This window comes from Ahaetulla prasina, chromosome 2 (genome assembly GCF_028640845.1).
Source record: "Ahaetulla prasina isolate Xishuangbanna chromosome 2, ASM2864084v1, whole genome shotgun sequence".
NCBI lineage: Eukaryota > Metazoa > Chordata > Lepidosauria > Squamata > Colubridae > Ahaetulla > Ahaetulla prasina.
This window is the reverse complement of record NC_080540.1, coordinates 173,928,058-173,954,250: the sequence shown is the minus strand read 5'-3', so window position 1 is coordinate 173,954,250 and position 26,193 is coordinate 173,928,058. Positions and strand designations below refer to the sequence as shown.

The window sequence follows — 26,193 nt, the reverse complement described above, 5'->3', positions numbered from 1 at the left end:
TCACAAATGGTGATCACATGACCCCAGTACAGTGCAGCCATGGCAAATACACATCAGTTGCCAAGTGCAACCTGAATTTCAATCAAATGACCGTGGGGATGCTGCTACAGTCATAAGCACCAGGACTGATCAGATATCCTTTTTTCAGTGCTGTTGTAACTTTGAACAGTCTCTAAATGAGTGGTTGTAAGTCAAGGATTACCTATAATTTTAACATTACTGTGTAAAGTTATCTGCGTATCACAGATAATGGAAGGAAAATTGAAAAAATAAAATTTCCCTCTAGACAAGCTTGGCTCCTTTAAAAGGCAAAAAATTGTCAGCAGTTTCAATTGACTATTTGTACTGTCTGGTAGAGGCACTAAATATCTCAGGCTACCTTAAAGGGTGGGTTTTAAATTCTGGATTTTGTTTTGAGAACTGATCTAGGGAAGGAGTATTATTCTGGACAGTTTAGGGCAGCTTCCTGAACCAGGTGTCCTCTGCACTTGTTGGACTTCAGCTCCAATTCTCAACCAGTGAAACCAAAGGAATTTTGGAAATTTCAACACCCACGTATCTGAAAGTGGGTTAGCAGACAGTACAGTGCCTTTGTGCATGGAATATTAGGGAATATGTGCAGGATTGCAACATATATTTCCTAATAACATTCCATGTGAATTATGTAATTTGCATCAGTTGTGTCATTTGCACAATGAAATCACGGTATATGTGATGTCAGTCCCCCACCCCCTGATGGACAGTGATTCCACTGAAGTAATTCAATGTCTCTATTTTTTTCTCATTCTATACATTTAACATGGTTCAGAGTGGTTAGTCTGTTTCCTGCCTTGTGGGCATTTTAGGCTGGTTTAAAATGTATTGAAAGGTAGTAATTAATCTATATTTAGGGATGCTTTGTAGATAGATCTTCTTTGTTGTAGGCTCCAACAAGATCTTCTGTGTGTTTGATTGCACCATGTGCAGTTTAATTACTATTTAAACACTAAAAATTGATGTATTGGTTACCAAAATATGAAAGATTGAAAATGAGGAATATGTGGATGTGTGTTTCTCTCTACCTTCACTAATTTGTATCCAAAGAGGAGTTTTGATATCTTCCGAATCCAGCAATAGATCTGAATTTAGCCATGGATAATAATGTCAACATATCTGTTCCTTGTCTGTTGATTGCCTTCTTTCGCGTCAAATAATGGCAGATTTATTTGACATCCTTCCTCTCATCACCACAATTAATAAATAGGGCAAACCTAAAAAGTCTTTTCAATATTCTTTGCAAATAGAGTACCTGGTTATTTAAATCTATTTCCCACATTTATATGTGTCACCTTTTTTTACACCTTTTTTTACTTTATTAGGCAACAGTGGTTGTGTTTGGAGCTCCTGCAAAATGCAACACTTTTCTGCTCTTCATTAAAGTGGTTTCATTAAAATAAGATTTCAAGTGAGCCTAAAATAAAAAGAAATTGCTGCTTCTTGCTGCTGTAAGAAATCCACTAACTACTCTTTTTCCAAGTCTTTCCCCAAGTCTTGTGATAGGATGGTTTAGACATGTGCTAAATAAATAAGCAATGCTTATTTAGAAGTCAGAAAAATGTCCAGATCTTTAAATACATAACAGAATTATGCAAAGGCTGGAACACTTTTTTGGAATCAACTTTCAAAGCCTGCACAAACTTAGGAATCTGTTGTTTTCATATACATTTGCCACACGTGTATATTTTTTTAATGCTGTTAAAAGTCAACATGTAATTAGGTATATTTTTTAAAAGATGAAAAATTCACCATTCCACCTCCACTACTAGTTCATATCTTCCACTTATGTCCTACTGCAGATAGTCCTTGACTTAAGGTTGATTAGCAACTGTTTGACGTTACAACAGACATACCTGGGGGCTACTTATGACCTGGATCTAAAGTTGTAGTGGTTGTCCCTCTGGTCATGAAACTGGACTTCAGGTGTTCAGTAACCAGGTTGCAGTTGGTCTATCCATACATTCATTTTTATATAAACTCAACCCATTAACAAAGGTTTACAAATGCAAAGGGCTAGGTTCACACTTTGCACTAAATCAAAGCCAAGTTAACCACCGTATGATTTAGTACAACAATGTATGAATGCAGTTAGGACTGTTTCCAGTGTAATCTTTCCATATTCTGCAGCGTCCTACAGTCATGTGACAGCATTTTATGACGGTTTTGCTAAAAATCCGCATTTCCAGGTTTTGGTAAAACCATGCTCATTGTTTTGCTTAACAACTGCAGTGTTCACTTAACAATTGCCACAAAAAAAGGTTGTAATGGACAGACTCCATAATGGTCATAAGTCAAAGACTACCTGTATAGAAGACTGTAGTGAGCCTATACTTTCTCTCCTCTTCCTGTTTGGGTCTGTGTTCAGAGAATATATTTACTTTTAAATCAGGATGAGCTTTAGCTCCTTTGCTGGATCCAAATGGAGAATTGCCAAGGCTCAAATTTTCCTTGGAATTAATACTGATTCAAAACATGAGAATGCGTTTCTCTGCTTTTAGTAGTCAGCAGCAGAGATTGGAAAGATTACACTGGAAACAATCCTAGCTGCATTCGTACATTGTTGCACTAAATCACAGGGTGGTTAAGTTGGCTTTGATTTAGTGCAATGTGTGAACCTAGCCCCTTGCATTTGTAAACATTTGTTCATAGGTTTGAGTTTATATTAAAATGAATGTATATAGACCAAACTACTTTGCAAAATGTGTCAACTCATCTTGGTTGTAGCTTTTTGCCTGTGATGATACATTTGGACGTGTAAAGTAATCGCTGGAAGTTCTGTTTGTCTGAACCAGTTTTAGAGGACTGATGCTAGTAAGCATTGTAGGGTAGGCAATGTGAACGTTGTAGCTGAGGGAGTTAGGTTTTTGTAATCCATATGCCTAAAATAATGGAAAATTTGAGTCATCAAATGATGTGTAAACAGCCCTGAGATGTTATATAGACTTGGAAGCATTTTTCCTAGTTTTATTTTGGGCTTGGTTTCAGCACTGAAGATACCCTGGGAGGGCTAAGCAGTTGAGCTGCATCAAGATTGCTGCCAGGGTCTTTCAGGGTCAAGCTGCATTCCTGCTCCTTTCAACAAACTGAGATCAACCTGGGACCAAACAGAAATTGCGTAGGGCTCAGTTACTCTTCCAAACCCTGGCCAGTAGGTTTATTTCATTCATATATCAAGCCCTGTCATCTTCTGGCCTCTACAGTTTTTTTCCATTGGCCTGGAGTACACAGCAACCATTCCATTTTGTGTCTAGACAGTAATGCTCATTTCTTCTCTTACTAATGGAGAGGTGGGCTTTCCAGCTAATCCAGGAAGCAAGATTCAGCTCACAAGAAAATTTTTATCCTGCAATCTCAGAAAGAGAGTGGCTGCAGAGCGTATGCCTTCTCCCAGTTTCCATGCTCAGCACTTGCAGTTTTAAGTTGGAGAAGGCGCATATTTGTCTGGTTGTCCTCATGCGCCTACAGTTGCGTGGGGGAAAACGGAAGAATGAAGCAGGCTGCATATGGATACAGCTGGAAGCAATTTCAGCACTTTTTCCACCCGAAGCAAGACCGACAAGAATAGCTGCAGTTGTCTTTGGGCATGGCCTGGCTGATGCTAATGTTTGTCAGCATCTGGATTCTGCTGAAAAGAACATGGGGGTGGGTCAAGAAATAAGACTCTGCCTTTGGGAGTTTCTTTAAACAGTGGATCTGGGAAAAAATGCTGGTTTTAAATCTTGGTTTTTTTCCTGCCGATTGATGGCTGTCCTCAGGATGGTGTGTGTTTTTTGTTTAAAGCGGATGTGCGCTGAACATGTCCATGCTGCCGTGTATTGGTCCTCCCAGTGTTGTCACCTAATATGAAGGTAACACGTGCAGCTTATTTCAAAGTATCTATGCATTGGAGTGGGGAAATTGGCAATCTTTTCAGGGGAGACTCTTGCTTTGGTAATGATGGCTGTGGACTTTTTAAATCGTCTTCTGGCTCCCAATTTAATTTTACCTTTAGTGCTATCCACAGTACGGAAAGACCCCTCGCAACTATAGATACCAGGTGAGTCTTCTACAGAAGTCTTTCTGATCTAGGAGGATGTATTGAAAAGACACAGAGAGCAGCTCACTGTAGGTAGGGTTTCAAGGTTCTACAGGTCGTCCTCGACTTATGACCACAATTGATCTCAAAATTTCTGTTGCTAGGTGAAACATTTGTTAAGTGAATTTTGCCCCATTTTATGACCATTCTTACCACAGTTGTTAAGTGAATCACTACAGTTAAGTTAGTAATATGGTTGCTAAGTGAACCTGGCTTCCCCATTGACTTTGCTTATCAGAAGTTTGCAAAAGGTGATTTACATGACCCCACGACACTGCAACCGTCGTAAATATGAGTCATTTGCCAAGTGTCTGAATTTTGATCAGGTGACCATGCGGGATGCTGTAATGTCCATAAGTCAATTTTTTCAGTGACATTGTAACTTTGAATGGTCACTAAAGGAACTGCTGTATGTCAAGGACTACCTGTATACTGTTTGCTAGTTGGTGAAAGCCACCAGGTGACAGGTTCTAATTCAACCAGGGGATAGCTTATCTAGCTTCTTTGGTCACCTTTTTCTTCGCACTTACAGGAATCATCCCCATAGAGAAGCTATGGGACTTCTTGAATCCCTGTTGGAACCAGGTAATCTGATAAGAATTGCCTGATTCCTGTAAGCAGTGTACATTGATTTGGAAAGAGGGAGGGACAAAAGAAGTCTAATAAAGACTTTTTGAGAAGTGACTGAAAAAAGAGTCATATCTTACTACTAGATATACAAAAGTTCTGAAAGTTTCTTGGGAGAAAGAAAAAGATGAACAGAATTCAAGTTCTGGGACTTTATTTGAAGGGGTTAAAAATCAAAATTGTTCAAAAGCACAGGGAAGGAATATATGGTTGGCCTATTCATTCGAGGTTAACATTGATGATTAATTATATCTGGCATTCCTTATTCGACTTCAGTTGATAAGGAACAGTGACAACGTTTTTGGATTTTGTTTTTAGTTTAGAAATGAGTTATGGGGAAAAGAGAGTATTGTTGTTGTTATTAGTTGCAAAGTTGTGTCCGACCCATTGTGACCCCATGGACAACATTCCTTGAGGCCTTCCTATCCTCTACCATCCTCTGGAGTCCATTTAAGCTCATGCCTACTGCTTTGGTGACTCCATCCAGCCACCTCATTCTCTGTCGTCCCCTTCTTCTTTTGCCCTCAATCTTTCCCAGCATTAGGAGAGTATATGTTGTATTAAAAAATGGTGTTGACCTAGTAAAATTGTTTATGTTTGCGGGGATGAAGGGGGAAGCACTAATTCTTCCTTTTTTCTTTTCTTTTTTTTTTCATTCTGTTTTTCTTTTTTATATTTTTTGTAGTCTCTATTAGTTTTTATTCTGTTTGTAATCTTTAATGAAATTATTTGGAAGAAAGATTTGGAAAGAGGACTGGGTGGCAGGCCTCAATTGCATCACTAATATTTGCAATAGGAGGGTCAGAAAGACCTTAGCATCCCTCTTACTCTGAGATCCTAAATGCATGAGACAGCAGCAATCAGCTCTTACTGGTTTAAGTCCATAGTCCTCTCACTTTGGCATTTCATTATCAATTTCAATATTTAGGTTAGATGTTTTCTTTGGTAGATTAACCAAATTCAAATTTAGGAAGCAAATTTGGACATATTTTCCTGGGAGTAAGCCTTGTTGAAACTATGAGATTTAGTTCCAAGCAAATATTGGTACGGTTCATTTTTAAATTATTAACATCTTTTAGGTAATGGAGCTGAATATGATGACTATATCTTCCCTGGGTAAATTAAGACTTCACTTGTTGACAAGCTTATACTTCTTTACCGTCTACAGAAATACACCCATATTTCTATGAAGTTTTCATTAAACAGGTATTCATGAAATTGGTTAGTAAGTACAGCAATTATTTAAGCAGTTGGTTTGGAAGTGGACCATTTTATACCCTGGAAAGGAAAGTAGAGTTGAGAAAACTAATCAGAGGGCTTCTTTTATTTGTTTGTATAGCTTAAGAGGTTTTGGTGGAACTGGTTAAGACAAAATACACTTTGATTTATTTTTGACAATGAAAGAGTATATTTTTGTTTTCTTTTGTTTTGGGTTAGTAAGCATTTGCAATACAATCATTTCCTGGCTTCCTTTGAAGTAAGCACTGGGCTTACACAATGTAATTTTAGTGCTATGCACAATTTTCTAGAACCAATGGGTGCAAAGGGATTTACCTCAAAATAAGAATGTAATGGTTGTGCTGCTAGTCAGTCCACATATCAGTAGCTTGAACTACGGTTTGCATCCATGCAGACAATTCTTTATATTTTAGCATTTGTTACTGGAAAGTGTCCAGTTCCTTTCCAGATTTCAGGGATTTTGTCAATCACTTGACTTAGCAGATAGGTTTGAGCTACTCTTGTGCGATATCCAGTCATATAGAAAGTCACATCAGATCTGATATTTGGAGGAGGTACTACTGTAGAAATTGGACCCTACATTTGGAATATACCCCAATTTTCTACAATATTGGGTTTGATCTTGCTCAGGACTCAAATGTCTTATTACCCTAAAGTAAATAGTGTCAACTTTGGAAGCCATACTAGGCCGAAAGCTTCCATGCTGCCACTTTCTCCTGTGTGGGAAAGTAGAAGAAGGGGGGTTTGGTACAAGGGACCATTAGACATAATAACATTCTTCCTGCCGGTCAAGGTCAGGCCAAGACTGCATCTGGAGAAGGAGTGGTTGGAGTGATGCCTTGAGATGGGACGGTTGGTGATTGGAGCACGTGATCGGCAGAGGAGTCAAGGGGGGTGGGTCTGGGGTTTTGTATTACTGAGGGAAAACCTGGATCTCCAGAAGTCTTCTGTTTCCTCCACCTGATTCTCCTTTTACACATGTTTATTGCTAACTACAGTTATAAAATAGAAAGGCCGAATAATTCAGATAAACAGTTTATCTTCAATAAGAGATACTCACTTCAGCTGATTTCATAAAATTGGCTCTTGGGCAAAAGAGAAAAGACTGAACTCCATGCTATGACCATCCACTTTCTGTAAAACGAAGTCCAGGAGTGAATATGGGATATCTCCTTAGTTATAACTAACACAAACCCAGTGCCCTTCCGATGTGTTTTAAAATATAACTCTTGTCAAGGCAGACAAGACAGTAAACTAAATGTAGGAAAATGGCCTATAATCAGATGTGAATCTTCTTCTGTATTACTTTGCTGCAATTCTGTGTGTATTTCTTGAAACATCCACCTAATGTTCACATATTAACTTCTTTGGGTTTATTCCAAAATAATTTGCTGGATCCCACTCAAATTATTGAGCAAAGAATGGATTTTATTAAAACTTCTATACATTCTTCCTGCCTCCTTCAGCCTCCCACCTTTTTCTGTAATGTTTCTCCTGGTTGCATTAGTTATTGTGAGCATGTTTTCAAGTATTTCCCCAGTCTTTGTGTACATCCGGGTCCAATTCAAGGTGCTGGTTGTCACCTTCAAAACCCTACATGGCTTGGGCCAGGTTATTTGACGGACTATTTTTCCTGGTCACATCTACATGACCCACCAGAACAGGGAGGAAACATGGGTGTCAAACTCACCGTGTCACGTTGCTGTCACGTGACGTATCCCGATGTTCTTTCCCTTCAAGGAGCTGGGGTGAGTGTGGCCTGCATGTGACTCATCTGACCTGCGGGCCGCTAGTTTGACACCCATGAATAGGATCAAGAAGGGCCTGCTCTGTGGTAATTCCCTCCCTGTTGAACATCATTCCCATGGAGATTGGCCCCCACTCTTTCGCAAGACCCTGAAAGATCTGGTTTTGCCAACAGGCCTGGGAACCCCAGAGTAGAACGGAGCCCATAAAATGACCTCTTTCATTGATTGATGGTTGTTGCCATGAGAGTGGGAGGTTACATAAAACATAAATCAATCAATCTCCTTTTGTCAATAGGACTTCAGAACTAGAAATGCTTTTCACTTGTTCCAACGTCTGCTGAGTCCCCCTATTGTGATTGTTTTGTATTTTGTATCATAGGAAGAAGCTTGCTTACGATAGTACAAACTTGGTGATCCAATCTGCTGCAACAGTGAAAGAAACAACATACTTGTTGTAACAGGATCCTTCGGGTAGCAAAGTCAGATTGTTGTGAGAAAGAACTCATTCTAAAGATTAGTGGTCTGGACATTATCTGCTAAAAGGTTTGTGGTTACTTTGCACACCCATCTCCCTTCTGCAGACTTAGTGTCATCATACAGATATTTAGAAATAGTTGTTTCTTAATGTTCTTTTTTAAAAATTTTGAACATACACAGGAATATTCTACTGAGAAAATGAAAAGTAGATAGGAAATGTGCATTGATAGTTTGAATTGTAGCGTCTGATGAAACTAAGTGATGATTAAAATGCTGGACGTGGACAGGAAGTCTCTAGGTCATATTCCCACTTGATTCTGAAAGAATATAATTGTTGTAGCCATTAACACAGCCTGATAGAAGGGTGAAGAAACTAAACCTGTTACTTAGTCCGGTCAGGAACTATAACCCATCTGACTTCTACCTGCTCTTCTGCCTACATTTTCCTCAATTTTACAACTTGTCTGAATAGGCTAGTTTGTCTTCAGACTACCTGGTTGCAATATCTTAAAAAATTGCTAGCTGTTTTTTTCTTACTTCTCTATTGTACTATTCAGAGATAACATAATTATCTTTATATTTTCCTTGTATCTCATTCCAGTTTTGCTGTATTTGTGTATAATATGCAACACATAAACACAAGTGATTTTGACGTAAATTACCTGAAATGCACTCCGTGGTTAGAAATGTCATCTTTGGGAGGACATTTCAGAAATTTGATACCAGTTGTTTAATTGTTCAAAAGTCATGATTGTGCCCAAGGCTGCTTTCAGGGAGGTGGTTCCTATCTATGCCCAATCATTGCTCTCCTGTTATTAGTTAAAAGTAGAATTGTAACTAAATTTCCACACTGGCAGGAATCTTGTTTGTTCAGAACATTGTTCAGAACATTTCTAACTTGTTTTTTTCATTATTAAAAACTCTTTCAGTTTGGTGTGGACAGGTCATTTGAAATACGCCATACATTTATTTTACCTGTTCTGTTGAGTTTTAGTTCATCGACCAATGTAGTTATTTGAAATAGGTTTTTTTGCCATAATTTTGTATGTATGCTTATGTATGTCTTCTTAAGGATTTTGGCTGAGATCAGTGAGAAAGACCCATGATTTTCTTTATCTTTTTATTTTTGCCCTTCCTATATATGTTTTGCAATTTGATCCTCATTTACTTTCTTTACTGCATATGACATATTGGTTTCTCTTCAGATCATATAAATCATTCAGCTATATGATTATGCTACTCTACGTTACTGTTCATGTTGGGATACTTTTGTATTCAATTTACAGTATTTCATAATCCATTTATTTTTTTTATTTTGCCTTCTTATCATAAAAATTCCCCATTGCCACTGCATTGAATTAACTTCTGTATTTCTCCTGAAACACTCACTTTCATACGGCAAAGTAGCAGAAGCATGGTTTTTTTAATGTAGTAAATAAAGCAAATTTTGATTCTTAAACATTGATTTCTCATATAGAGCAGGCTATCTTTTTACTGGTAGTGTACATCTTAACATTTCTCTATCCATTTCCCATATTTCGTGAACACTCTATCAGCATACATCTATTCCTTATAATTTATCATTGTGTATAATGGTCAATTGTTCACTTCTGTCAAACATAGCTACCATGGTTTTTTATAATACATTTTTTTAGATGGACACTCCTTGTAAATAATTCAGATTCTCAACCAACCACCAGGGAAAAAATTGGGAAGAGAAGAAAATGTTTTGTGTGTTTGTTTGTATGTGTGTGCATGAGTGTGCATATGAAACAAAAGGAAATAATCTTTCTGGCCCTTCTGCTAGCAGCTATTGGGTAAAACCAGGGGTAGTCAACCTTTTTATACCTACCGCCCACTTTTGTATCTCTGTTAGTAGTAAAAATTTCTAACCGCCCACCGGTTCCACAGTAATGGTGATTTATAAAGTAGGGAAGTAACTTTACTTTATAAAATTTATAATTTGACAATTTGACAAAACCCCTACCGCCCACCGTGAAAGCTGGAATGCCCACTAGTGGGCGGTAGGGACCAGGATGACTACCACTGGGTAAAACCATTTTTGGTTGATTTCCGATCATAGTTGACAATAACCTTTTTTGTGGGTTTTCTTGAGGGATTGGGACCAGAGGCTAAAAGATTTTCCCATGGCTGTGCTGTGATGAAATGACACCCTAGTCATGTTTGTCTGTTGATTAAGAGTGCCCAGTTGTGTGCACAACGAGTCTGTCCTATGTGGATGGGCTAGAGATGTATTTAATTTCAATCCAATTCATTAGTACTTAGAAAAGGACTGACATATTTCCCTTGCGGTAAAATCTGAACTCACAGTTTGCTTAATTATGGGTTATTAAACAAGACATGATTGGCTGCATTCACTCATACTAAGCCGCAGGTTTGCAGACTATACTATTGTTGCAAGCAGGATTTAGACAATCCTTGATCAAGAACAAAACCATGTTAAGGATCTGTGCATTATGTAAATCTGCTATTGTCATCATTATTCACTACAATTACCGTAATATAAATCACAGTGTTTAAAAACTCTGGGTAAAACACTTAAAAACTTTAGGTCAAGGAAAGCCTAGTACAGAATGCTATTAAACTTAATGATGTAATTTTTAATCTTACGCATAATTCTCTGAGAAGAAGCCACTCTAAACACAACTGAATGTAAGTAAACATATGAAACTACCACTACCAGTCATAGCTATGCTCATGGCTTGTTCACCAATAGGAAAGATTAAAGAAGTCCACAGACCAGTAGCCCACTGGTGTTCCATTTCTGTAGCTGAAGGATAGACGATTAATTGTTATATTTCATATTGCAGAAAGGAAATACCATAAAGCCCAGCTATAGCTAATATTAAATTCTTGATTTTTCTTTCCCGGTCTCTTTTTTTTCATTTTTCTTCCCACCCCTTTACTATAGGAGTGTCCTGGGAATAGGTTTTTGTGGGTTGCATGCATTTTCGCAGTCAACCACATCAGGCCAGCTTTTCCTTTCACCCAGCCTCCAACTCCTGTGTTTGCATCCTAGGTGTGTTTTTGGCATAGGTTTTCCCAAATTCCTCCCAAATTGGGGAGGTGCAGGCAGAACCCAGGAGAGAGGTAAAGGATCTCTTACTTAAAGGTAAAGGTAAAGGTTCCCCCCCACATATGTGCTAGTCGTTCCCGACTCTAGGGGGCATCAAAGGCGCATTTTTACTTACATTGTTACAATAAATCCAACTTTCCTATAGTGCAGGGGTGTCCAAACTTGGCAATTTTAAGACCTGTGGACTTCCAACTCCCAAAGCTTTGCTGGCTGAGGAATTCTGGGAGTTGAAGTCCACAAGTCTTAAAGTTGCCAAGTTTGGACACCCCTGCTATAGGGTCATTGTATTGTTTTCATTGCTCCTTTGTCTTCTTTTTCCGTATGTGGATGGTTAGGTGTGTACATAAAGATTACAGTAAAAGAAGGGGTGATGGCAAAAAGTTTAGGAACCCCAGACCTGAAATCACAAGTGACATGAGCAAATGGAAACACCAGGCGAAAGCTGGGACACCAGTCAGCTGTGTTTGCAGGACAATTACCCTTGGTTACTTAACCATGGTTAACCCATCGCCTGGGTTAATGAATGATTAACCCAACACTGAACAACAAACTAATCAAAGAGGCTAATTTCACATAGTTCATTGAGCCTCAAATCAGCCACCCTTTGTTTTGGAAAGAACATACCATTGGACCGTAAACTTTATGTAGCTTTCGCATTCGCCCCCTTTCATGGACAGCACCCCTCCCAGTGTTGCAGCATTGGACAAGTTGGCTGGTATGGCTGTAGTTTCACAATATTTAGAGGGCACGGGTTCTCAACAGTTGCTGTTTCATACCTCCCACAACCTGAAAGAAGAACTGAGGAATCCAGTCACAGTTATTACTCCCAGCTTGGTGGGGCCCATTGACTCATCCCACCAGAATAGAAAGCTCTTGTTCTATGTTTTCTGTGGGAATATATCTCCAAGGGAAGGATGCGGTTAAAGATCAAGGCACCAATCAGACATCCCCATTTGCATTTTTGCCCCACCCAGCCTCAGAGCTTTTCCCAGGTGGCACAGTTAACCCTTGGGTTCCTGGGTCCCAAAGGCAGATGTGCCCCTCTGTATATTCTGAACCTGGGACTATTTCCATTAGCATTGGTGGGAGGTCTCTTCCAGACGGCTAGAAGTTGGAAGGGATTAATTGGATTATTGTGGAATGGGATGAAAGTTAAAGGTCTCATTTACCTGACACCTCTGGTTTGGGTAGCAATATGAAAATGTAAACATGCATTTAACATTACAGGATTGAGTAATTTTGCCTTTCCCATTCCCTCAGGATTTTTCTTTTGTTAAATTTATAGTGTGGTGCAGGTTAGAAACCTAACTGGCCTTCCCAAAAATATTTCACTGCAGAGAGGCCTATTGCTATCCTCAGTTTAAAGGGGTTAGCAGTCTGAGGCTTAAGTACAATTTTCCTGGCAGACATACACTACAGTTTTGTTTTTTTTAATTTTCAGAATTGGGTAAAATCTTTAATTCTTTTTTTTATTATTAAAATTTTTTTTTTGACACGGTGTGACCTTCCCGGCTTTGTCATTTCCATACATATTTTTAACATAACAACGGATATAATTGCTACTTATAATACATTGCTATTTTGGTCTTATAACTATATCCCTTGTCCTCATTTATATCTTTATTATCCACTTTCTATTCTACGAACCCTAAATCTTTTCTTCTCCAACTCCTTTTCCTCCTTTCCAACCATTGATACAATTCATTCCATATTTCAAAGTATTCTGTCTCACCCTTGTTTTTAAGTTCTAGTGTCAGCCTGTCCATTTCTGTGCAGATCAATATTTTCTTTATTATTTCTTCTTCTGGGGTAAAATATTTAATTCTTGACTTCAGCTTGTAATGTAACTAAGAGACCTAAGAAGCATACTGCTGGATGGGGTGGTGGTGGGAACAATGCAGCCTTTTATGTTAATTAGGTTTATGGTGGAGAATGACTTATTGTATGGTGCTTGCTTATTCAGATCTGCCAGTCTCACATTTCTGCATCCTAAATAGAGGTTAAAATCTCACCATCTTCTTCAAGCATCCCTTTTGTGTCAGCTTTTGGTCAGACTGCCTTAAATTCCAATATCAGTTTACTGCCCTCCAGTCAAATTTTGGACTGCAACTTTCATCATGAGTTTGATTCCCACCACTTCTGCCTCAAATTATCCTATAGAAACCACTCATTCACTGACTATAGGAGTTAGTGCCCATTATATGCCGGAAACTGTTCATTGAGCTCAAGGCCTTAAAAGAGCAACAGACTATAATGGTCAGAATGAACAACTTTTTTTGCCTCCAGGATAGTACTGTTAATTGATATTGCAGATATTGTGTGGGACAACAATGTACAATGATGCTGAAGTGGTTAGCAGTAAAACCAGACAGACAGACAGACAGACAGACAGACAGACACACACACACACACAGACAAAACAAAGCCCCCTTCCAAAAAATTTTGACAAATCTAAAGCCTAAATCAAAACACTTAAATGAAATAAATTGGCTGTTTCGGAAGGAAGCCTAATTGCAGTGACTCTAGAAGTCAGAAAGTGTGGGTGGAGGCCCAGCACATGTGTGCGTTGTATCCCCAACATATCCAGAGAGTGCCAGGTTGAGAAAAGTAGAAGAGTCTGGATGAAATACTCTTAACGTCTAACCACTTCTGAATAAGAAGGTAGCTCTGCAAATTTGGGGATCATTTTATCTGTGCATTTAGGAGTGAACTTTATTTCCTAGATATGGCTGGGTCAGTGATACTTCAGTAAAATATGTGGTATGAATGCAACCACTATATTCATTATACATGTTACTATGTCTTTCTCCCCCAAAGATTTCCCTTCCTTCCCCCCCTGCCTCCCCAGTTCTCAGACAAAACTACAACAAAATACATCTTCTCTCAAGCCAGAATCTTTGAGAAAGTGGAGAAATGGCTTATGTGCTTTCCCCCTATGGGTTTTAGTACTTTTTTCCTTACCTTAGTCTATAATGGTTATTGTTAGGGGAGGAGGGCTGATAGAGCAGTTGGTACACCACCCAGTACGTGAGTACGTGCCATGTTTCTTGGCAATAGCATGCAGATGTGTGAAAATTGTTAGGGAAGCAGCCTGCCAACTCATGCTTAAAGGTGTGGATGGGAGAGGGAACAGGCTAACATCCTTCCTCACCTACCCTCTGTCAGGACAGACTCTCCCCCAGGCATGGGGTTGGAATTACTGTATGTTTCTTGGCGTGCTTTTTCATTAGAGTGGCAAAATTATTCTGGCAGTGCCTCCCTTCCCCTCCCCCCCTCCATCCACACCCTTCCTGCAGCTGGGAGTAGAATATTTGGATTCTCAGTACTACCTAATTCCAGCCCCTCTCCTCCCCCACCATATTGTTATGTGCTGCTTGTTGAAGTTTTCTCCGTGTCCTCAGGTATCCTGCTTAACCAGTGTATTGCTGTTGCTGCTGCTGGCGGTTTGCTGAAGACGTTACCCACATCCCTCTGCAAACACCCTACTGACTGCGAAGATGGAACTGCAAAAAATGGGAAGCGAGAATGGCACTGAAAGATTCAACGGCACCATACCTGACAGTGACAAAGCAGCTGTCCTGGAGGATGGGTGAGTCTTTGGTAGGAATGACAGAGTAATTGGTTGCGAATACACCTTTATGGTGTAACGGTTAAAATGTTAGACTGGGACCAGGAGACCATGTTCCCGCTTGATTGTGAAACTGACCCTCTGACTTCAGACCAATCATATTCTCTCAGCCCTGTGTCAGAGTATGAATATTCATAGACTGGAATAGATCAGCCAATGGGGACTGTTTGGATAGATCCGGTAACAGGTCAGCCAATGGGGACTGTTTGGAAACTGAAAGAGTGTTTGTTTGGGGCCATAAGAGACAGTTTGGAGTCTGGGCGTGGCTTAGACTTGCTGAACTGTATATAAGAGTTGGTTTGGCCTCTGTAATAGAGCCTCTGTACAATATATTAACCTCTGTATCTCTCTACTCTGTAATTATTTGCTTCTATGAATATTGCTTCTGTGTTCCTGATACTGTATGCTGAATTCTCCTGTGTGGTATTGTATATAAAGAAGTTTCTTATGTAATTTGAATCCTGCTGAAGTTCATTTAATTGTGTCTGATTGTGCTGCAACAAACTCTGACACCCTGCCTACCTCACACTCAGGGGGATAAAATAAGGGGGAGACTGTATACATACTGCATTGAGCTCCCAGGGAAAAGGCGAGATATTAATGCAATAAATATAGTACAGGGAGTCCTTGCTTCACTATGGTGATTGGGCCTGGCAGTTCCATTGCTAAGTAATGGGGTCATAAAATGCAGCATCACATCAATGTGCCAACTTACTGTGGCAGTTGTGGCAGTCCCAGTTGCTGTGAATCTAGCATGGTTACGGTCTCCCACAGACAGATGATCGCCGTCTGTGACATCTGGTTGGCTTCCCCCTTGACTTTGCTTTTCAGAAGCCAGCGGTGAAGCTCACAATTAACCATGGGATGCTGTGACATAATTGTGAGTTGGCTGCCAAGTGTCCAGACTTCGATCACCGGGGACACTGCAACAGCGAGGACCTCAGTCAGTGCCTTCATAACTAGCTGCTGAACAAGTGGTTGTTTAATGAAAATGAACCGAATTTACAACTTTGCAAGTTTTGCCAACTGAAGCATGCATTCATATTCCTGCAGTATCTGCACATTGCAGAAGAGGGTCACGGCTTAGAAATACAGCACAAAAGGCAAAGATTATTGCAAGGAAAGATGAGCAGTTTACATGTGAAAGGGGAACAACAAGAAACAACATAAAATATTAATTATAATTAATAAACCCAATACTTGTGGAATTTATATCTATATATTAGAAAAAAATATTTAAATTGTGAATTTAGGAGAAATTTGCATAATAATTATATATATACTTTCATGCAGCCTTCAAAACAAATGCAAGTAGGTATAGAAATGGAACAGAAAAAAGAGAGGGAAATCAAGAGTTTATATATTCTTAGTTTGCAAGTTATGAAGAAGGTTGGCATGCAGAATTGGGCAGCATGTGAGAAAGATGGAAATTAACTGAGCAGGCAGAATCAAAGCCAGAAAAGCAGGAATTCAGGTTAGGCAGAGACATCAGAGTAGTTCCCCCATATGGGGAAAAATATTTTTGTAACATAAAAAGCCCTGGAGGTAATATAGAAAGATGCAGATTAAGAACCAACTACTTCTAGTGGCAAAATTAATATGAAGATCATCCGTCTCTCCTCCAAAGTTTTAGATACTATTCTGCCAGCAGCAAACAAACTAACAAACAAACAAATACACACATGTCTTAGCTGCATGTTCTGTCAAGCTTCCAATTTAGGACATTTTTCTATTTTTTATTTTCAATGAAATTACCCAGAACCACCCAGTTTTCACCAGATGGTGAAGATGTGTCATAGAAATACTATTAGAGGTCATTAGCTTGATCAGGCGCTCTCACATGTTCTTTCTTTGCACTGGCTTCAGGGAGCACCGTTTTGCATAATCAACAGGTGCCTTCATTAGGAAGGGCACCAAATTTCCAGTTGTTTATTAGGTCCAGAAATTAATGGCAGGTATACCTCAGTGAAATCCAGCCGGATCTATCTGGCTCTTGCGAACCGGTAGTGCCGGTGGCGGGAGGCTTTCGCTCATCCGCCAGGATGTCATTACACCCTGTTTTTGACCCTCTGCGCACGCTCCCATTCCCGAACCAGTAGTGAAGGTAAGTGGATTTCACCGCTGCAGGTATACATTTGAAAAACTACTTTTCATGCTCCAGATTTGGCACTGGACCACTAAATGGGAAGTGTAAGTAACCATACAGAGTCTGATCTCAGGTTTGATATATGGAAATGTCATTAAAAAACAAAACCCAACAAAATCAGAACACAGGACCATAAACAAAAAGACCAGAACACATCCTCTCCAGTATCCAACATCCTGATATGCAGGTATTAACACCAGATACAATTAAGCAGAAAATGATACCCTAAACAAGGAACTATCAAGAAGAAGATCACACTGCTACCAACACTGACAGGGCAAGCTACTTTACATAAACAGGGAGTCAACTAACTAGCACTGATGATGTTACTTAGTTGGGTAATGAAATACTGAATGTGCAAGCAGATGACCAAGCTCAGAGAGCAGCAAGGATGCCCACTCTTGAGCTGCATTCTGTATGTTCTCTTATGTTGGAAATATATGCTGCTGTGAGACTTGGTGATGATGAACAGCTGACATCTGTTTAGAAGTAGGTTCATAAACTAGCTGTGATGGCTAAGCAGAGACTCCATTTGAGAAGAAGCAAGTCTACTCTGGAAGTTAATTGTAGAATTGCATAAACCTTTTATCTCATCTATTGAGACTTCCTCGAGAGGCAGAGCAGAGAGTGAAGGCTTACTGCTGGGATGACACAGTCTTGGCTGATACATAACCTACTGGAGGCTTCATTGAATAGCTCATACTCTACAGTATATCCCCTCTGTACATGAAACCATTTCGGGAAAAATTGATTTGCTGCAAGTCCATTCCTACAGCAGCCTTCTGTGGTTTCTTTAAATTTGCTTCTGACCGCACTGGGGGATATTAGAGGCTATAGAGGGCTTGGGTAGACATTTCCTTGTATGAATTGCAGTTCAGTTTAGGCTCCAAATTTTGACTGCCCAATCTGGCATAATGTTAAGTCAGAATGATTGAGAATGTTGGTTTCTTCTCCCTTCACACTCAGACACACCCATCTAGCCATTAAACAATAGTAAGAAAGCCTTTTGCCACTAAGAGGCTTGGGATTACTGTGCTTTCTGTCTCATGCCATTGGGTGTTAGGCAGTGGTGGGATTCAGGTAATTTAACAACCAGTTCTCTGCCCTATTGATTTCTTCCAACAACCAGTTTACCAAACTGCTCAGAAAGTTAACAACCGGTTCTCCCGAAGTGGTGCGAACTGGCTGAATCCCACCACTGGTGTTAGGGATTTTGGGAATTTGTCCAACAGATCTGTAGCAGTGGTGGTATTCAGTTGGTTCTATGCGGTTCAGACGAACCGGTAGTGGCGACTGCGGGAGGCTCTGCCCAGCCACCAGGATGTTATAACATCCCGTTTTTGATACTCTGCGCATGCGTGGAAGGCCCTGTGCGCTCGCATTTGCGAATCAGTAGCGAAGGTAAGTGAATACCACCCCTGATCTGTAGGGAACCAGATTGGGGAAGGCTAGTCTAACTGTTCCCGATTCAAGATAATTGTTACAACCCAACATAGTAATTATCTCCAAATATTTGAAGCAAAGGCAAAACTTAGTAGTAATTTAATTCATTAATATTAATGCACTGGCTTCATTGTATAGTTACATCAGAATTTGGCAAGAGAGTCAAGATTGCCAAATCTATATATTTTGAAATTAACACATTTATTTTATTAGAACAACCAGACAATATGTAAATCACATTAATAGTTCAATACTTGTGCTAAGTACAATAACACATGATGGTTTCATCAATTTTGTTTCCTCTCTTTTCATTCCTTTCCATCTTGTCTAAAGATTCAGACACTTTAATTAGAACACAGCACGACCTGAATAATATTTAGCTTGAGCCATTGATTTGTGATGCTAAATAGATGCAGTTCTGGTATAGGACTCCGCTGACCTTTTCTACTTCTTCCATTTCAGGTATGAGGAAGAGGAACGTATTTCAGCCGAACAAGATGGCTTCTTGCCTAATGCTGCCAGCAAGAAATTCAGCCAATTCACTGATGTAGGTGGTGATGTCAGTCAGATATCTCCCAACTCAGCTGTGCAGAGTTGTGACAGAAGGCTTAACTCTTTTATATGTACTAATAAAGGAGAATAATTGTAGCTCAGTCCTTGGTGCTCTCTGAGCTTGGTTGCTTTCTTTTAGACCAGGGGTGTCCAAACTTGGCCCTTTGGAGAGTGGTGGACTTCAACTCCCAGAATTCTCCAACTAGCAACTTGCTTAAATTTATAGCTCATGCTGGCTGGGGAATTCTGGGAGTTGAAGTCCACCACTCTCCAAAGGGCCAGTTTGGACACCCCTGTTTTAGACCTTTCATTACTCAAACAAGGTAATATCATCAGTGCTAGTCAAGCACAGTGCTAGTACTAGCACTGATAAGCTCAGCAAACACCAAGGACCCAGTTTTTATATGTGCAACATGATGTTGCATGCACATACTGTACAAAAGGGCAAAACTTGCAGTAGGACAGCATGACATTACTTCCGTCATGAAAACAACCAGCTTTTGTTTATTCCCATTCCTCTACTTGTCATTGAAAGTAAAATTCAAATGTCTCAGCTATTTCTTAATGCAGTTTACAAGTGTCTACCAATCCAGCATGACCTAATGAAAGAGGATTGAAGAATTTTCCTTGTACAAGTGTCATTTATTTTTTTTACATGGGGGGGGGGGAGAATATCATTGCACAACTGTTGCAATGAGACATAGGATATGGTTCCCAGAATATCTCAGACTTCTACTGGATGTTGCCCATGATGTGTGATGTTTCTTGTTAGCATGTATATTATATCACGTAGGTATTTTAGAAGTATTACCTCATTATGTTTTATTATCTATTTATATCATGGCCTCCTATATTTACAATTTCCAACAAGGCTTAACCAGCCCCACCTTTATAGACTTCTGTTATCTCCTAGTTCTTTTTAATTTGACTGTCATTGCTTCCTTCTTTCACACTGAATCATCTCTTCTTTTGAGAACTATCTTTTGTTGTGCCTTAGTAGTCTTCATTCTGGTATGTTCCCACACACTTGAGTCAAATGCGGACCTCCAAAAATACATGGCATAAAGTATAAATCTGTAAGAATCAGACTGGTACAGTGCAATATGTTGGTCACTGTATAATAATTGGTAACTTTATAGCAGGGGTCTCCAACCTTGGCAACTTTAAGCCTGGTGGACTTCAACTCCCAGAATTCCCCAGCCAGCTTTGCTGCTGGGGAATTCTGGGAGTTGAAGTCCTCCAGGCTTAAAGTTGCCAAGGTTGGAGACCCTTGCTTTATAGGGACATTCATGCAGGCCAAATGTTCTGCCACTTCAACTTTCGTTTCTGGGTGACCCTTGGATCGTTAATGGTTGGTATTGTTTTTCCCCTTCATCCTCATGTATTATACCTCTATTAGGATTAGTGCTTTGTTTTCCATATGGCCCAAAGGCTTTTTTCCACCCAAATTCTGAAATTTGGTTTTTGTTTCTTTTCTTAAATCTTGGCTGCAGTTTGAGGGAAAGACTTCGTTTGGGATGTCAGTCTTTAATCTGAGCAACGCCATCATGGGGAGTGGCATCCTGGGCCTGGCCTATGCCATGAGGAATACGGGAATCACCCTCTTTGTGTGAGTGTAACTCCCACAGCATGGTACCCAGGAAAAAATCCACAATCCAAGGGGGAGGAAGCAAGTAGAAATTCAGCCATGGTTTCCACCTGTGGGGTCTGCTGCTGGATGGATTGTAAGAACTAATTCCCAAGCAGGGATTGGATGGAATTTGTGAATTCAATTAGGGTTGGGCTAGAACTCACAGTCCAGATGAGGATTGGAAAGAGTTCTCATTGTCTCCATAGAAGAGGCATTCCAGAGTTGGTCCATTTCTGTGAAAGAAGCATTGATTGGGCTGACATTCATTGTTGTCCTTCTTCCAGGATCCTTTTGATCTGCATTGCTTTGCTCTCCTCGTATTCCATTCATCTGCTGCTGAAGTGTGCTGGAGTTGTTGGTAAGTCACAGTTCAGGAGACTTCATAGTATTTGTTACGGGCCACAGGGTAAAATGCTGACCTTAGCCATATTGTTCATTGGGGGTAGAAATAGAACTAATAGAATGCAGGGCTGCATTCTAATAAGGGATTTCAGAGTGGTGTTCAGAAATTTTTGCTGTTCCTAGAATCCACACCTTCTATCAGTTTGGATCATTAAAGTCTTGTTCTCCAAGGACTGTGGCCTAACAAGAATTAGTGCAGGCTGTAGATGCCTTGAAACTTGGTTTTGAAATTGATCAGTGGGCCATGCAGGAAGCTGGGCTGGCATTCAAAGATGGCTCTTTTTGTTGTGCAGGCAAATTGTGGCTGAAGAAGGAGGTGCATGCTTTTTTAAACTCAATATGTTGAAGAATGTGTCAATTCCTACCGGAACTGGATTGGTGAATGTGTTTGATTGCTAGCATAAAAGGAGCATAATTTTGAACAGTGGTTAAGATGAATGGACCGGTAGTGTTATCACCCTAGAATTACAAACCAACCTATCCGAACCCTTTCTTTCTCTTTAGGAATTAGAGCATATGAACAGCTGGGATTGAAGGCCTTTGGCCATGGGGGCAAAGTGGTGGCTGCTGTCATAATCTCAATACACAACATAGGAGGTAAGGTTTCCCACTTCCCTGTTGGGTCAGAAAGGGAAAACAAAGTGGTGTATATTTGCATACATTTGCTTCTGATAGTTGGGGTATGTGTATGAAGTTCAAGGAAGAAGGCTGACTGAAGGACTCTGGGGCACTGTGTTCTTGACTTCTACAAATCGATGGCGATGATGATTTTTGACCAATATCCCGTGTTCAGCCTGAGGATAAGGGTGGACAATCAAATGCCATCTTATTGTTTTCACTCTTCCCCAAAAAGGAAATTCAGGAGATCCTGACAGCTTTCTCTTTTCACAGCTATGTCCAGTTACTTGTTCATTGTTAAATCTGAACTGCCACTTGTGATCCAAACCTTCTTAGGGCTGACAGCAAACAATGGGTAAGCAAAACTCCCTGCTCTTCTTCCTCCTAACCACATTCTGTTAGAAATTGCACAGAACAGATGAACATGCAGCAGTTCCTCAATTGGGGGGGGGGGAGAGAGAGAGAGAGAAAGAAAGAAAGAAAGAAAGAAAGAAAGAAAGAAAGAAAGAAAGAAAGAAAGAAAGAAAGAAAGAAAGAAAGAAAGAAAGAAAAAAGGAAGGAAGGAAGGAAGGGCGAGCTGAATATACCAGTTTCCCCATATTTGACACTCTATTTGTTGGAGTATAATCCACATCATCTCAAGTCAACACATAGATAGTGCTAGTGGAAGTTGTAATCCATATTAGAGGAGGTTTAATTATATGCTTACCTGCAAAAAGAATGACAAATATCCTACAGGTAGTTTCTATTGTTTTGGTATTTTCCGGGGTTAAGTGTTTAATTAGGCATTGCCTCTACCCTTGGGCATTCTTCAGCCATAGCATGCTAAGTCTAGGGTGACTTCCAGTTGTAAACTTTCTGGATTTTGACAATGTCCAGTATGGTTTTAATTATTCACCAAACATGCTTAATCTGTTCACTGAGTTGATCCGTTTATTGTGTTTGCAATATGCATTGAACATAAACTCTCTAAATAGGTTGGATTCACATAATACGTTAAGGCACCAGAAAACCTAAACAAGATAAATTCTAATCAAGCTTAGCATATTGGATGAATGGATCCACTATCTGATCTAGTTAAGTTAGTTTTGTGACCTCCAGATAAAACCCAACCAGATCCATAATTATTTCAGGACTTGAACTCTTAGTGATCTTCCTTTATGGCGCTAGTTTATGGCCATTGTGACCTAAAATGTAATTAGAGATAGTATGTATGGGAGGACTACACCTCTTTCCCTCTTCCTCTTTCCCTCTGCGGCAGCCGTTTTTTTTTTTCCCCAGAACTGTTCTAAGGGGTTTCTGAATAGTATTATGGAAGGAAGCAGCTGGTCTTTTTGGCTAATTTTTCCTTCTATAAATGGATCTTCTGGGGCTTGGTGCCTTATTCACATTCCTCCCCTGATCAAGAGAATTTGGGACCAAGCCACAATGCTCTGTTGCTTGCAGGACTTAAACCTCCTCCCCCCCTCAGAAACAAGATGGGGGAAGGAGATACAGAGATTATTCCCTTGTGGATCATAAATTGTCCCCTGAGTTTCCTTTTAGGGGTGGAAAAGAATTTCACCACAAATTCTGGTGGAATGCTATTAGATGTCATCTTGGGGCATATGTTAGCATTATAATCCACTAGTATTTGTCTTTCTCCCCTACAAGTGGACAACCATGTCTGAAACATATATGTTGTTGAAAGTTGGAAGGAAAAAGGGGCAACTGTATTTAAAGGAGATTTACATTGTGGGAATATCCATTTAAAAAGCTTGTATCTAAGGTCATTTATGTGTCAAAGTACAAAAGAAGTGAGAATTTTTTTGATGCTATTTGAAAAAGGTTACTAAGCAATATGAGTTCATGTGTTGTGCAAAATTAGGAAGATATTTAAAAGCATTCCTACGTTACAAGATGTTATAAGAGTAAAAAGTTATGACATTTTTGTGTGTACTATTTTAAACTGTAAAAAAAGTTGTTGAACTGGAATATTGCCATGTTACCACAGACAGTAAAGTGGACAGAATTTCTAGAGTAGATTTATACATGTCAAAATACAACTGTGTGATTCTATCTCATTTTTTTTCAGCTTTAAATCAGATAAATGGAAGTGAAGCCACATTTCAACTTTACCTGTATGTCTTTTTTTAAAAAAATCCCTTCTTTTTCATATGGACTGAGGTAAAGATGGAAGGGAAAAAGATCTGTAAAGTAGCCTTCAAACTTAAATTAGGTTATGTCAATACCATTGCACTCCGGTTCGTAGCATGCTAATCTACTTTAACTGATCTCATAAATGTTTGTCATTAAAAATTCCACTATGAATGACAGATTATTTCTTTACAAGCAGAATATCACAATTTTCATATTAGGATATTATAATGGATTCAGGGCAGTGAGTGGTTGTAACATTTGAACATTCTCAAACGACTTATTTTTAATAATGTATCAAACATTTATGAGCATGCTTATAGGGTAAAGCAGCGGTCTCCAACCTTTCCGGCTTTGTGGATTGGCGGGCGGGAGAGAGAAGGGTTCCATGATGTCACCATTCCAAGTAATTCCCCCATAGAAAAGAGAATTCACAATTGGTGAAAGCCGACTCTAAAAGTTCCCTCAGCTTTCATCTAATTAAAATCAAAAGTTTCCCCTTTCCCCCAGGTTACCGGTTACACTGTCCAATCCAGTTGCTGGCTGATTGCTTGGTTACTTCACTCCTCCTCTGGCCAGCTACCTGTGAGAACGTCCTTAGTTCCCATAGGAAAACTTTATTGTTTTGGCTACAAAACCCCATCTAATAATAATAATAATAATAATAATAATAATAATAATAATAATAATAATAATAATAATAATAATAATAATAATAATAATTATTATTATTATTATTATTATTATTATTATTATTATTATTATTATTATTATTATTCACACTTTTATACCGCCCTATCTCCCTAGGGACTCAGGGCGGTTTACAGCCATATAAAAAACATAGATATATACAGAGTAAAACATTAATTTAAAAAACTTATTACATAGGCCGAATATTTAAAATAGAGATAAAAATAATAAAACCCCATTTAAAACCAAATTTAAAATTTAAACATTTGAAAAATTTAAAATTCTAGTCCAGTCCTGCGCAGATAAATAGATGTGTCTTAAACTCGCGGCGGAAGGTTCGAAGGTCAGGAAGTTGGCGAAGTCCTGGGGGAAGCTCGTTCCAGAGGGTGGGAGCCCCCACAGAGAAGGCCCTTCCCCTGGGTGTCGCCAGTCGGCACTGCCTGGCCGACGGCACCCTGAGGAGTCCCTCTCTGTGAGAGCGCACGGGTCGATGAGAGGCATTCGGTGGCAGCAGACGGTCCCATAAGTAGCCCGGCCCTATGCCATGGAGCGCTTTGAAGATCATTACCAAAACCTTGAAGCGCACCCGGAAGGCCACAGGCAGCCAGTGCAGTCTGCGCAGGGGAGGTGTTAACGTGGGAGCCACGAGGGGCTCCCTCTATCACCCGCGCAGCCGCATTCTGAACTACCTGGAGTCTCCGGGTGCTCCTCAAGGGGAGTCCCATGTAGAGAGCATTGCAGTAATCCAGACGAGATGTCACGAGAGCATGAGTGACCGTGCATAGGGCATCCCGGTCTAGAAAGGGGTGCAATTGGCGAACCAGGCGAACCTGGTAAAAAGCTCTCCTGGAGATGGCCGTCAAATGGTCTTCGAAAGACAGCCGTCCATCCAGGAGGACGCCCAAGTTGCGCACCCTCTCCATTGGGGCCAATGACTCGCCCCCAACAGTCAGCCGCGGCTGCAGCTGACTGAATCGGGATGCCGGCATCCACAGCCACTCCGTCTTGGAGGGATTGAGCTTGAGCCTGTTCCTCCCCATCCAGACCCGTACGGCTTCCAGACACCGGGACAACACCTCGATAGCTTCGTTGGGGTGGTCCGGTGTGGAAAAGTACAGCTGAGTGTCGTCAGCGTACAGCTTATTTCCCCCCACCCTCTTTTGTGTGGCAACCCTGAAAGCCTCCAAGATGGCTTCAGCCAGATTCATTTCAGGGTAGACACGTGAGTGGCAGGGGAGTGTGTATGTGTGTGTGCATAGAGCGCCATGCAAATGGAGCTGTGTGCATGCTCACCTGCCACTTCCACGGGCCAGTTCTGAACGGGCCACAGCTCGGTAGTGGGACATGGCACTGGGGTTGGGGACCTCTGGAGTAAAGAGAGGGTGGTTAGGATGGAAGAAAGTTTGAGGAAGGAAACTGCGTACCTACAGAAACAGAGAAGAGTTTGTTTCCTTGTAATAAAATACTTAACAGATTGGTTGGGCACCGCTGCAACTCTGCAAGTAACCAGAAAAGAAATGGCATAGTGCAAGAGAAGTCTCAAGTACTTCGGTCATTCACTGCTCACTTATTTACATATTGTCATGCCTCTTAAGGGCTTCTGAATTTCTGGCCAATCCCATGAGGACTAACTGTAAACTGATACAAAT

At 40.2% G+C, this 26,193-nt stretch overlaps 1 protein-coding gene across 3 annotated transcripts in view; it reads left to right on the top strand.

Moving 5' to 3' along the window:
- The window catches only part of SLC38A5 (solute carrier family 38 member 5), a 44,005-nt gene that overhangs the window by 1,637 nt on the left and 16,175 nt on the right, over nucleotides 1–26,193 (top strand). For 2 of the 3 annotated variants that reach the window (XM_058166311.1, XM_058166312.1), the window contains exons 2-8: nucleotides 8,105–8,268; nucleotides 14,701–14,888; nucleotides 18,979–19,063; nucleotides 20,562–20,677; nucleotides 20,983–21,056; nucleotides 21,605–21,697; nucleotides 21,992–22,073. In XM_058166311.1, coding sequence (XP_058022294.1) covers nucleotides 14,797–14,888; nucleotides 18,979–19,063; nucleotides 20,562–20,677; nucleotides 20,983–21,056; nucleotides 21,605–21,697; nucleotides 21,992–22,073 — 542 coding nt within the window. In that variant the 5' untranslated portion in view covers nucleotides 8,105–8,268; nucleotides 14,701–14,796. The remainder of the gene's footprint in view (nucleotides 1–8,104; nucleotides 8,269–14,700; nucleotides 14,889–18,978; nucleotides 19,064–20,561; nucleotides 20,678–20,982; nucleotides 21,057–21,604; nucleotides 21,698–21,991; nucleotides 22,074–26,193) is intronic. The other variant, XM_058166313.1, reaches the window with a different exon arrangement.